At 45.4% G+C, this 13,361-nt stretch overlaps 1 protein-coding gene across 4 annotated transcripts in view; it reads right to left on the bottom strand.

Moving 5' to 3' along the window:
- Positions 1-13,361, bottom strand: part of FRMD4A (FERM domain containing 4A) — a 620,822-nt gene that overhangs the window by 342,311 nt on the left and 265,150 nt on the right. The window contains exon 1 of one of the 4 annotated variants that reach the window (XM_069765179.1): positions 4,898-5,116. The exons of the other annotated variants lie outside the window; for them this stretch is intronic. Within the exon in view, the coding sequence (XP_069621280.1) occupies positions 4,898-5,056 (159 nt within the window). The 5' untranslated portion in view covers positions 5,057-5,116. Of the gene's footprint in view, positions 1-4,897; positions 5,117-13,361 lie in introns of those variants that run through there. 4 annotated transcript variants of the gene reach the window in all.

Here is a 13,361-nt window from a genome sequence, read left to right as displayed (position 1 = left end):
GGAAGAAGCAGAACAAAGGGCAAAGTAGAGTTTATGTTCTTATACCACAAATATCTACGGTAAATAATATCTCATACACCTTATCACTCAATTTGTAACCAATTTAATAGGGAGGACTATTATTTTTTTTATTAATGATTTACTATTTACTTTTGATTAACTTATTCAGTCTAGAACTGCAAATTTTCCTTTCTAGTTAAATGCCCACAGCTCATCTTCCATTACTTGTCTGTTAATGTTGCTTAAAGTTGGTTTCTGGCAATTTTCACTTTTCAGTCTGGACTTTGTCATTCATGGACTGGATCTTAAACCTCTGAGACTGAAAAAATCTATGTTCATAAGTGTATATATAGCGCTTCCAACATACATTATATTGATTAGTCTCAATGTACTAGGCCACGAGGATATTTATGCAGGCAAATATATTGTTTACGTTGTGATAACTTGCAGGCAAATTAGCTCATAGAATTGCCATTTTCTCAGTAATGTAAGGGTGAGATGCGTTTCTCTGAAGTGGCCTACAGAGGAGCAACAGTCTGCAGAGGAGAGATTGACTGAAACTATATGAACTTGTAAGTAAGTTGTTTATGGATCCGCCATTCTTCTCCATGCTTGAAACTTTGAGTACTTTAAAAGTCTGTTTTGTTGGAATCTTAACGTCAAATTTTCCTACCAATATTTCTGTGCCATTATATTCCTACAGCTCCTTCCACACCTACAAGTCTTATAATAACTAGGCCCTATTTTGTACTAATGGTAAAAGCAAAAAATGCCTCTTTTCTCTTATGCAAACATTCCCTGGTTGCCTGAAATATCAGGATAGGTCATCAATATGAAATTGTGGGGTCTAACACTGGTGCACCGGTGGCCGAATGTTGCTAGTGTACAGAGCGGAACAATGCAGCTCCGTAAATGGTTTAGAGGCTGCTATTCTTTTTAATAGAAGATAATCTGAAGGAACCTGCATGGGCCACCAACCAGTGTATGGAGCTGTAGTTTTCCGCTTCATAACCTGTCACATCCGGCTGTAACTGAAGGTGATAGGGATGCCGAGTGTCAGACCTGCCCCAACGATTTTAAATGAATGATGTATACTTAGCACTGGAAAACCCATTAATGTTCACAAGAACATAACATCCTCATTACCGTTATTAATAGTGTCTCTCTTTACTAAGGGAAAACTGCAAACATTACATACCGTATATACTCGAGTATAAGCCGAGATTTTCAGCCCAAATTTTTGGGCTGAAAGTGCCCCCCTCGGCTTATACTCGAGTCACGGTAGCGGTGGGGTCGGCGGGTGAGGGGGTGAGGGCGCTGAGGTATACTTACCTAGTCCCAGCGATCCTCGCGCTGTCCCTGCCGTCCCACGGGCTTCGGCGCTGCAGTTTCTTCCTCTCTTCAGCGGTCACGTGGGACCGCTCATTACAGAAATGAATAAGCGGCTCCACCTCCCATAGGGGCGGAGCCGCTTATTCATTTCTCTAATCAGCGGTGCCGGTGACCGCTGATAGAGAAAGAAGCTGCGGCACCGAAGACAGGAGGGGACAGCGCGAGGATCGCCAGGACTAGGTAAGTATAGCATATTCACCTGTCCTCGTTCCAGCCGCCGGGCGCCGATCCATCTTCCCGGCCGGCGCCTCCATCTTCCCGGCGTCTCTGCTCTCTGACTGTTCAGGCAGAGGGCGCGATGACGCATACAGTGTGCGCGGCGCCCTCTGCCTGATCAGTCAGAGCAGAGACGCCGGGAAGATGGAGGCGCCGGAACGAGACGCCGGGAGCTGCAATCAAGGGAGGTGAGTATGTGTTTTTTTTTCTTTATTGCGGCAGCGGCGGCACAAATTTATGTGGAACATCTATGGGGCACAGTGAACGGTGCAGAGCACCGTATATGGCACAGCACAGCTATGGGGCACAGTGAACGGTGCAGAGCACCGTATATGGCACAGCACAGCTATGGGGCACAGTGAACGGTGCAGAGCACCGTATATGGCACAGCACAGCTATGGGGCACAGTGAACAGTGCAGAGCACCGTATATGGCACAGCTATGGGGCACAGTGAACGGTGCAGAGCACCGTATATGGCACAGCACAGCTATGGGGCACAGTGAACGGTGCAGAGCACCGTATATGGCACAGCTATGGGGCACAGTGAACGGTGCAGAGCACCGTATATGGCACATCTATGGGGCACAATGAACGGTGCAGAGCACCGTATATGGGGCACAGCTATGGGGCACAATGAACGGTGCAGAGCACCGTATATGGCACAGCTAGGGGGCACAATGAACGGTGCAGAGCACTATATGGTTCACACCTATGGGGAAATATGAACGGTGTAGAGCACTATATGGCACAGCTATGGGGAAATAATGATCTATTTTTATTTTTGAAATTCACCGGTAAATGCTGCATTTCCACCCTAGGCTTATACTCGAGTCAATAAGTTTTCCCAGTTTTTTGTGGCAAAATTAGGGGGGTCGGCTTATACTCGGGTCGGCTTATACTCGAGTATATACGGTAACATTCATAAATGGAAAATCCTAGCTTAATAAAGAATATTACCGTACTGTATGTCCATCCAGCAACGCTACTTGAACTCAGTTCTTGGCTGACACATTAGTATAAGAGGAGTTAAAAACTACTTTTTGTATGGATGTATCACTTCACTATGCATAATAATAGTATAACATCTGATAAGTAAAAAAGCTTAATATTTACACATATACATTGTCACTTGGCTTAACTTTGCTTGTTTTCATTCTGGTAGGCTTTGGAATAGCTATATGTTTCACATACAGCATTCTTTGACCATTTAAATCACCTCTCCAGCGTTTTTTTTAAATTTCAGTGGTGGAGTGGTGCCACTAATCTAAGTTCCATGCTCTTAGTGTTCTACTGACTAGCCGCCATCTTCATCCATTCTTGGAGCTGCTCTGGGTTAGTCTTCTGCAGGTTGTGACCTGCTGGATTGCACCAGTGTTTTCTGGGTGAGCCGGAGGTCACTTCGGAATATAAGTCTATGAGAGCCAGAACAAGCCTCTCATATAGTTACATTTAGAGCTTACAACCATTACCTCTATGACTGTTACTTCTGACTCCCGGTCAGTCAGAAGTTGTGGTCACAAGATGGTGGTGCAGGACCGGTGCAGCGCTGGGAATAGCTGAAGACAGCAGCTTGTAATTATAATACTAAGGTCAGGGAACTTAGATTATTTTTACTGCTCCAGTGCTGAAATAAAAGACAAAATGCTGGAGTTGTGCTTAAAGCTCCAGTTGGCCACATATGTAAGTTTTCATAAGACTCATCCTTAACTTTCATGATAAAAAATATTATGTTCATGGTGTTACCATGATGCAATAATATTATAATATTTTCATAAATGAATATTATTAAAATAGTATGATTGACTAAATGGAAACCTTAAAAGAGTTGCCCCAAAAATGAGGGCCCCACTTCTATGAACCATAACTGAGAGCCTTTTAAAAAGTGGCTCCTGCTCAGACAGATTTGAGCTGTCCATTTATCTAATACTGCATGGGATATCACTTGCCAACGAAAGCACCCCCCCTCAAAATCAGCCAAGGGTATGAGAAGCTGTACTTGCGACTATCAGCTGATCACTGAGAGGGCTTCCATCCTTCTTTGTCAGACAACCACTTGAAGGCTAGCTCTAAGTGACAGTGTTATGAAGAATGAAGTTCTGTTCATAAAATGCCTTTATCATACACTTATGAAATCATAACATGCGAGCAACTAAATGAAACATTTGCAGACATTACTGATTCACACGCCACATCATTTATCATTTTATCATAAGTTATTAATGTTACAACGTGTGAAGCTGTTTTTTTTTTTCTAATATCTTTGTGGAAGTGATAACTTAAAAGACAGAAAAGAGAACTATTTATTCAAGTGCCATAAACCAAAATGACAAGATCCATCTCAGTAAAATATTTAGGGGCAGAGCTTCCCTTCCCAAATTTCCCAAATAGCAATGACACTCTGGGGTGATGTCACATCCGGCCCCATGGAATGCACTCTGCATGATCCTATTTTGAGACGCCAAGACCATTTCTTTTGGACAAATATTGGAGCACCGTAGTTTCAGCGACTCCTAATTATTTCCAAAGGTGCTGGCAAACAGCAATGTATTCTTTCTCAATCTGGCTATTGGATCAAATATTGGCAGCAATAACGTCAGACATAAGTATTAAATATTGGAGATGTTAATATATCAAAGCAATATGTGTCAAATAAATCTGGAAATCCTGCCATTTTTCCCTAAAGGAAACAAGTATTTGCATATTGTCTGCATGTGTTCCCTAGCACGAGCAATAGACTTTCACAAATGTAGACATTGAAAAATGTAAAGGCACAAAAGGATCATGAAATTACAGAACTAGATGCTCTTCTCTGGATATGGCTTTAGAAGGACACATTACATTGAGATTGAGGAGTAATATTTTTTCGTTACTGTGTATTATTGCTATTTGTGAGTATAAAGTAATATAATTGATAACAACATCATCAAACGAGAATCCCCAATACTTCCCTGTTTCTTCCATTCCAAATGTGTCATTATTTATGCAACGTTTATCACTATTTTCAAAAATATACTCTATGAACTAGGGGTTCAAAACCTCCTCTGATCATATCCAACCACACTAAAGCATGGTTTATTATAAGGGCTCGCTCAAATGAGCACAGAGCAAGCCCTTATAATAATAATGATAAGAATATATATCCAATGATACTAATAAAAATGGTACTTGAACATGTCCTTGTACTTGAACAGAATCGTAAAGTATCCTAGTGTTATAAACATTAAACAAAGTGATGAATGGCAAATATCTTATAACCAGCATCAATTACTTTAGAAGTGAATTTCCCACCTGGTAAACTGCCCTGGAGATGCACCAAGGTTTCAGCATCATCTGCAGAACCCTAAGGTTTCCATGCCGGCATGATCGCAGGGCTCGTGAAGTGAGGTTCCATACTAAGCTGTCCCAGGTAAACATTAAATCCTCAAAGCTTAAAAGAACAGCAGCCATCTTGATCCCATCAAAAAATAATGGATGAGGTGCAAAGCAGATAACTGATGTAGATCCCTTTGATTCCACCGAGTTCAAAGTGCTGCATGTAATTTTATACACAGGAAAATCACTTTGGCCAAATTTTGTTCAGAACTGCATCAGCAAATGAGTCCCGAGAGACAGCTTTGTGTCTAAAACAAAAAATAAACTTTTTCATACCCACTGTTCCCAAGACAATGGATAAGACATTCCTCTGTGATCTTTTGAGCTGTTCTCATAGGGAGCTCTGCTCCGATTCTGTGACTTCTCAGCTGTCTGCTGCTATACTAAGAAATATACTTACATCCAAAGTCATCACTTCATACTGCTGGGAGAGAATCCAGGGAAATGAAGTATTGTTCCACTGCCAACATTCCTGGGACGGTCCACATTTCTACTTAACTGTTTCTATCTTAAATATAACATTCCCAACATTCAGTCAAAACAAAAAGTTCCAGCAACTTCAAGCAAGTGTATAAATGAAAGGTTTTTCCATCAGGTGGCAAACTGTATGACATTTATAAGGTCCCCGAAGTAAAATTAGAAAACGGGAACTTCTGTAGATGCCATGACTGACTGCGGAACAAAAGTAGTTATATTAAGTGAATGTTTGGAAACACAGGGATCCACGATGTACCAATAGCTCTTGCTGTATATTTTCTTAACGGGGATTGACACTTTTACTAGAACTTGGTGGCAGCATAATAGATTGTCATGGATACATCACGGCTGCTTTTTATTTCTAGACATTAGAGAAACAATTGTTCTTCAGGTCTGCAGAGAGGAATAGAAATGGTCATGGCAGACCTATAGCAAGGTAATGTTTCCTAGTATTAAAGATCAAGGTGATACAGGAATCTACAAGTGCTTCTAACTAAATTAGAATAACATCAAAAAGTTAATTTGCTTCAGTTCTTCTATACAAAAAGTGAAACTCATGTATTATATAGAGTCATTACAAACAGAGTGGTCTATTTCAAGTATTTATTTCTGTTTATGTTGATGATTATGGCTTACAGCCAATGAAAACCCAAAAGTCATTATCTCAATATATTAGACTAATTAAAAAAAACACCTGCAAAGGCTTCCTAAGCATTTAAAAAGGTCCGTTAGTCTGTTTCAGTAGGCTCCACAATCATGGGAAAGACTGCTGACTTGACGGATGTCCAGAAGGCAGTCATTGACACACTCCACAAGGAGGGTAAGCCACAGAAGGTCATTGCTAAAGACGCTGGCTCAGAGTGCTATATCCAAGCATATTAACGGAAAGTTGAGTGGAAGGAAAAAGTGTGGTAGAAAAAGGTGCACAAGCAATCACGAAAACAGCAGCCATGAAAGGATTGCTAAAAAAAAGCCATTCAAAAATTTGGGAGAGATTCACAAGGAGTGGACTGCTGCTGGAGTCATTGCTTCAAGAGCCACCACACACAGACGCATCCAGGACATGAGCTACAAGTGTCGCATTCCTTGTGTCAAGCCACTCATGACCAATAGACAACGCCAGAAGTGTCTTACCTGGGCCAAGGAGAAAAAGAATTAGACTATTGCTCAGTGGTCCAAGGTGTTGTTTTTAGATGAAAGTAAATTTTGCATTTCATTTGGAAATCCAGGCCCCAGAGTCTGGAGAGAAGAGTGGAGAGGCCACAATCCAAGCTGCTTGAGGTCTAGTGTGAAGCTTCCACAATCAGTGATGGTTTGAGGAGCCATGTCATCTGCTGGTGTAGGTACACTGTGTTTTATCAAGACCAAAGTCAGTGCAGCTGTCTGCCAGGAAATTTTATAGCACTTCATGCTTCCCTCTGTCAACAAGCTTTTTAGGAGATGGAAATTTCATTCTCCAGCAGGACTTGGCACCTGTCCACACTGCCAAAAGTACCAATACCTGGTTTAAAAACAACAGTATCACTGTGCTTTATTGGCCATCAAACTCGCCTGACCTTAATCCCATAGAGCATCTATCGGGTATTGTCAAGAGGAAGAAGAGAGACACCAGACCCAACAATTCAGATGAGCTGAAGGCTGCTATCAAAGCAACCTGGGCTTCCATAACACCTCAGCAGTGCCACAGACTGATCACCTCTATGCCACGCCGCATTGATGCAGTAATTGATGCAAAAGGAGCCCCGACCAAGTATTGAGTGCATTTACTGAACATACATTTCAGTAGGTCAACATTTAGGATATTAAAATCATTTTTCAAGCTGGTGTTATAAAGCATTCTAATTTACTGAGATAATGACTTTTGGGCTTTCATTGGCTGTAAGCCATAATCATCAACATTAGCAGAAATAAACACTTGAAATAGATCTGAAATATGAGCTTCACTTTTTGTATTGAAGAACTGAAATAAATTAACTTTTTGATTATATTCCAATATTGTGAGAAGCACTTGTATATTAAAGGCATAGGCCTATTAACTGAAGTGGCTATGTTTTCAATGTCGAGGTGGGAGCTGTTCTGCATCTGTTAACTGCTATGTATTGTATTAAGAAATACTTTATCCTTGGTATTATTACTGCTAAAGGTATTGTTACCTTAATTTAATTGTGTTATAGCTGTAATGTGCCCATAACTTGTTGAAATTGATTATATTATGCTATACCCAAGAGATGTTTTCAAGTTCATCTCCTTATTCCTGACATAAACCAATCCTACTGACCTTCTAATTGTTAGACAATTAGTCAAATATAATATTAGTTAATTGTGGAATATGTGGATGCAGAAATTTACAAGCTTCATTCAAGTTTTTATCTTACAGCTGCTGGACCAGTTGGGATGTACAAAGAAATCATGGGCCCCATAGCAGCAGCCTTAACATATATGAGTTTTATTAGCATTATTTTTTTCATGTGCTTAAAGGGTTTTTCAGAAAAAAGTTAACTTCAGAGGAGAGGAGCGCACCCTCGACCTCTGTTGCATTCATTGTGTATGATACAGCCATAAATAGCCCAAAACAGAGCTTTCTGTGACAGTCCCATAGACAATGAATGGAGCAGAGGCTGAGAGAGTGCCCCCTCTGCTCTATTTAAGATGAGGTTGCTGAGCACCAATCTTAGGAACCCCGGGGATTTCAGAAGTTGGACCCTCTATGACGTACAAGTCAAACTCTGGCCTAGGGGCCAAATCTGGCTAGCCGGGTAATTATATTTGGCTTGCCCTTGACACCAGAACCACCACCCCCATGTGGAGCCAATATTCTGTATGGAGGACTTTGTGGGACCCATATTACTATAAGGACGATGATGTTGGGCCTATTATACTGTATGGAAAGCTATGTGGGGCATTATACTGTTTGGAGGACTATGTGGGGCCCGTTGTTCTGGACGGAGGACCGTGTGGGGCTCATTTTACCATATATTTATTGGCCAGCGACATTCTCCAAGTTTTTTATTTTGGCCCTCTGCGTGTTTGAGTTTAACATCCCTGCTCTAAGATCATAAAGTTATCCCGTTTCCTGTTATTTTTTGGGGGGAGAGGGAGTATGGGAAGAGGGTGGGGGTAAAGAAGGGGTGGGGGAGGATTAGCCCTATAATGCATTTATTGCGTACTTATTGAAAAATTCATCCTGCACAAAAGTAATCTTATGCAGGGATTGAAGGAAGATCACACATCACAGAGTTTCCTCCTTCCCCTGCAACTTGACAGCCCCCTCACAGCCCCAGGGGGATCCAGAGAACAAAGTAACTCCCAGAAAGGATGATGCTTTCACAATTACCCCTCACACATTATGAAGCCCCTTATGACACCCAGCATAACATGATGCCCCCACAAAGGCCCCCCATAGAATCATGGTCTCGTCAGCACCTCATATATTATGACTAGCTATTGAACCCATTCTACGCCCGGGTGGCGAGCATTTATATTGGTATATGGTCTCCATCCTGGTATGTGCTGCTCCATCCTGCGTCCCCATCCTGTCATGTGCTGCACCCATCCTGCGTCCCCATCCTGTCATGTGCTGCACCCATCCTGCGTCCCCATCCTGTCATGTGCTGCTCCATCCTGCGTCCCCATCCTGTCATGTGCTGCACCCATCCTGCGTCCCCATCCTGTCATGTGCTGCACCCATCCTGCGTCCCCATCCTGTCATGTGCTGCACCCATCCTGCGTCCCCATCCTGTCATGTGCTGCACCCATCCTGCGTCCCCATCCTGTCATGTGCTGCACCCATCCTGCGCCCCCATCCTGTCATGTGCTGCACCCATCCTGCATCCCCATCCTGGTATGTGCTGCGCCCATCCTGCGTCCCCATCCTGCGTCCCCATCCTGTCATGTGCTGCACCCATCCTGCGTCCCCATCCTGTCATGTGCTGCACCCATCCTGCGTCCCCATCCTGTCATGTGCTGCACCCATCCTGCGTCCCCATCCTGTCATGTGCTGCACCCATCCTGCGTCCCCATCCTGTCATGTGCTGCACCCATCCTGCGCCCCCATCCTGTCATGTGCTGCACCCATCCTGCATCCCCATCCTGGTATGTGCTGCGCCCATCCTGCGTCCCCATCCTGCGTCCCCATCCTGTCATGTGCTGCACCCATCCTGCGTCCCCATCCTGTCATGTGCTGCACCCATCCTGCGTCCCCATCCTGTCATGTGCTGCACCCATCCTGCGTCCCCATCCTGTCATGTGCTGCACCCATCCTGCGCCCCCATCCTGTCATGTGCTGCACCCATCCTGCGTCCCCATCCTTTCATGTGCTGCACCCATCCTGTGTCCCCATCCTTTCATGTGCTGCACCCATCCTGCGTCCCCATCCTGCGTCCCCATCCTGTCATGTGCTGCACCCATCCTGCGTCTTCATCCTGTCATGTGCTGCACCCATCCTGCGTCCCCATCCTGCATCCCCATCCTGTCATGTGCTGCACCCATCCTGCATCCCCATCTTGGTATGTGCTGCACCCATCCTGCGTCCCCATCCTGTCATGTGCTGCACCCATCCTGCGTCCCCATCCTGTCATGTGCTGCACCCATCCTGCGTCCCCATCCTGGTATGTGCTGCACCCATCCTGCGTCCCCATCCTGCGTCCCCATGCTGTTATGTGCTGCTCCCATCCTGCATCCCCATCCTGTCATGTGCTGCACCCATCCTGCGTCCCCATCCTGCGTCCCCATCCTGGTATGTGCTGCAACCATCCTGCGTCCCCATCCTGCGTCCCTATCCTGGTATGTGCTGCAACCATCCTGCGTCCCCATCCTGCGTCCCCATCCTGGTATGTGCTGCAACCATCCTGCGTCCCCATCCTGCGTCCCCATCCTGGTATGTGCTGCAACCATCCTGCGTCCCCATCCTGTCATGTGCTGCACCCATCCGGGGGCCTGAGCAGGCGGGGACACCGGCGCGCTGTTGGGGTCAGGTGCCGGTATCGCCGCCAGCTCAGGCCCCCCAGCACTTACTATACTCACCTGTCTGTCCCGTTCCACCACTGGGCGCCGCCATCTTCCCGGTCTCCTGGCTGTGACTGTTCAGTCAGAGGGCGGCGCCGGCACGCATTAAGCACGTCATTGCGCCCTCTGAACTGAAGGTCACAGGCCGAAGACCGGGAAGATGGCGGCGCTCAGCGGTGGAACGCAGGACAGGTGAATATGGCCGATACTTACCCTCCTGGCGGTCCCTGCTTCTCTGTTGGAGATCGCGGTGTGCGTTCAGTGTGAACGCATACCGCGATCTCCCGGGAGCGTCACTCTGTGAGGCCCAGACTGCGCCGGCGCTTGCGCCTACGCAGTCTATAAAGGCTTCGGACAGAGTGACGCTCCCAGCGTTATATTATAGATGGCCCCCACAGCACTCACACACACTTTGATTGCTCCCACAGCACCGCCACACAGTATAATGGCCTCCACTATGGCCCCTCACATTATCATGCTCTCCACAGCCACCTGCAAATACTCACTAATAGAGTTGAGCGACCTTGACCTTTTTAGAGTCGAGCCGGGTTTCGCGAAACCCGACTATCTCAAAAGTCGGGTCGAGTGAAATCGGCCGATTATGACGTAAAGTCGGGATCGACCGAAACACGAAACCCAATGCAAGTCAATGGGGGAGCATAGTCGGCAGTGAGTGGGGGCCAGGAAAACACCTAGAGTGCCCATTTTAATGTCAAAACCATCCATTCTTCTTAATGAAGCTTGTCAAGCGTAATTTACCTTATAATAATTGGAAGGCATTTGAAATTGGGGGTCATTTGGCTAAAGTTGTGGTGGGTAGGGCTGGTTCAAGTAATTAGGGGGCCCAGGAAATCTGGACCACGTCACGGCAGTGGAGCAGGGAGAGGTAAGTATTTCAACTTTGCAAGTGCTGTGAACCTGAGCAAGCAGGGGGGGCCCACTCGTTGGCATTGGCACTGGCACAGGGCCCCTCAAAGTACAGCGGTGTGTTTGCACGACGGGGGCGCCTCCCACCGGCAGCAACACTTTTGCGTACTATGAGAGGCCATGTGCCAGTGACGTCGCCAACTAGTATTCCTCCCCCCACCTGATGAAGGAACCTGCACTTTCATCTGCACCTTCCTCTTTGTCCCCGTGTAAGGTGGTATGGTATGCGGGAAGAGCAACCTGACTTTCAGCAGGATCACAATGTTGTTGTGTAGCGTGCACGGGGAATGTTGCGTTATGGGTCAATGTACCAGCAGACTCATCTATCACTGGCTGGGCAATGGGCAGGATGAGGAGGAAACACAGATATAGGCCCAAAGAATAAAGTTGGCTAAATGCAGTTCAAAATTGGTAACACAGGAATAACCAGGGGGCATTGCAGTGGAGGACAACTGGAATGAGAGGCTGACACAGAGACTCAGTAAGTAGTCGAAATGCAGTTCAAAATTGGCAACCGTAGTAAACAGGCGGCACAGCTTTGTTCAGTGGAGGAGAACAGCAAGGAGTGGCAGACACCGATAGTAGGCCCCAACCCAACTAGTAGGCCAAATGCAGTCTAACATTAACAACTACTTAACGAGCGCCTGAAAACGGAATTTCAGGACAGGAAACCAGGAGAACAGCAAGGAGTGGCAGACACCGATAGTAGGCCCCAAACCAACTAGTACGCCAAATGCAGTTGTTCCGTTTAACCACAATTTAATGAGAGCCTGAAGATAGAAGTTCAGGAAAGGCAACCTGGAGAACACCTTGGAGTGGAACACACCATCTCTCTACACCCCATACCCAATTTGTAGGCTTAATGCAGTGTAGTTTCCAACAACTACTAAACGAGAGCATGAAGATCGAAGCATTGGCGAGGAAACCTGGGGAACACCTTGGAGTGGAACACACCATCTCTCTACACCCCATACCCAATTTGTAGGCCTAATGCAGTGTAGTTTCCAACAACTACGAAACGAGAGCCGGAAGATCGAAGCTCAGGAAAGGCAACCTGGGGAACACCTTGGAGTGTAATAAACCCTCTCTCTACACCACGGAAGGGCTGATTCTTAGGAAGGAAGGCTGTCGGAAAGAAGCAGGGCGCGTCCGAGGGTGATTATATTCTTATTAGGTATATACTCACCCTCGGACGCGCCCTGCTTCTTTATTTGTAATGAATGTTTATTTGCAATGTGGTTTTGACTTACTCTATTTTTTTGGTAAATAATGATTTTATTATTTTCATTGTTTTGCATCTTCTTGGCAATAATATAAGGAAGACGCGACAGGACAACACTCGGTGGATGCCATATCTGTGTTTAAAATTGAAAAAACCTTTCAGTTAACTACTTGCAGGAGAAAGTTATTGTAGCTGGTGGCCATTTTTAGTACTGTACCAGATTTTTGTTGTATGTGTTTGTTTTTAATGTTAAAATGTCTGCATTTGATATCTCTCCAGTATTTTCTTTTTTATAAGCAAAATACTTATTTTTATATTTTCTGATGTTGGTTCCAGGGGTACACGGGCAGCAGTGGTGTGGTCAGTGGAGGCCTAGTGGAAGGAGTGACCGCAGACAGGCATCGAAGGCCTAAAATAATAACACATGGCTGTAGGCAATTTTAAATTGGTTACAGGGGTACACGGGCAGCAGTGGTGTGGTCAGTGGAGGCCTAGTGGAAGGAGTGACCACAGACAGGCATCGAAGGCCTAAAATAATAACACATGGCTGTAGGCAATTTTAAATTGGTTCCAGGGGTACACGGGCAGCAGTGCCCTGGTCAGTGTAGTAGTAGTTGAAAGAATGGACTGCAGACAGGCATCGAAGGCCTAAAATAAAAAAATTGGGCTGGCTGTAGGCAATTTTAAATTGGTTCCAGGGGTACACGGGCAGCAGTGCCCTGGTCAGTGTAGTAGTAGTTGAAAGAATGG

This window comes from Ranitomeya imitator, chromosome 4 (genome assembly GCF_032444005.1).
Source record: "Ranitomeya imitator isolate aRanImi1 chromosome 4, aRanImi1.pri, whole genome shotgun sequence".
NCBI lineage: Eukaryota > Metazoa > Chordata > Amphibia > Anura > Dendrobatidae > Ranitomeya > Ranitomeya imitator.
Note: the sequence above shows the minus strand (reverse complement) of the source record. Positions and strands in the feature narration are given on the sequence as shown.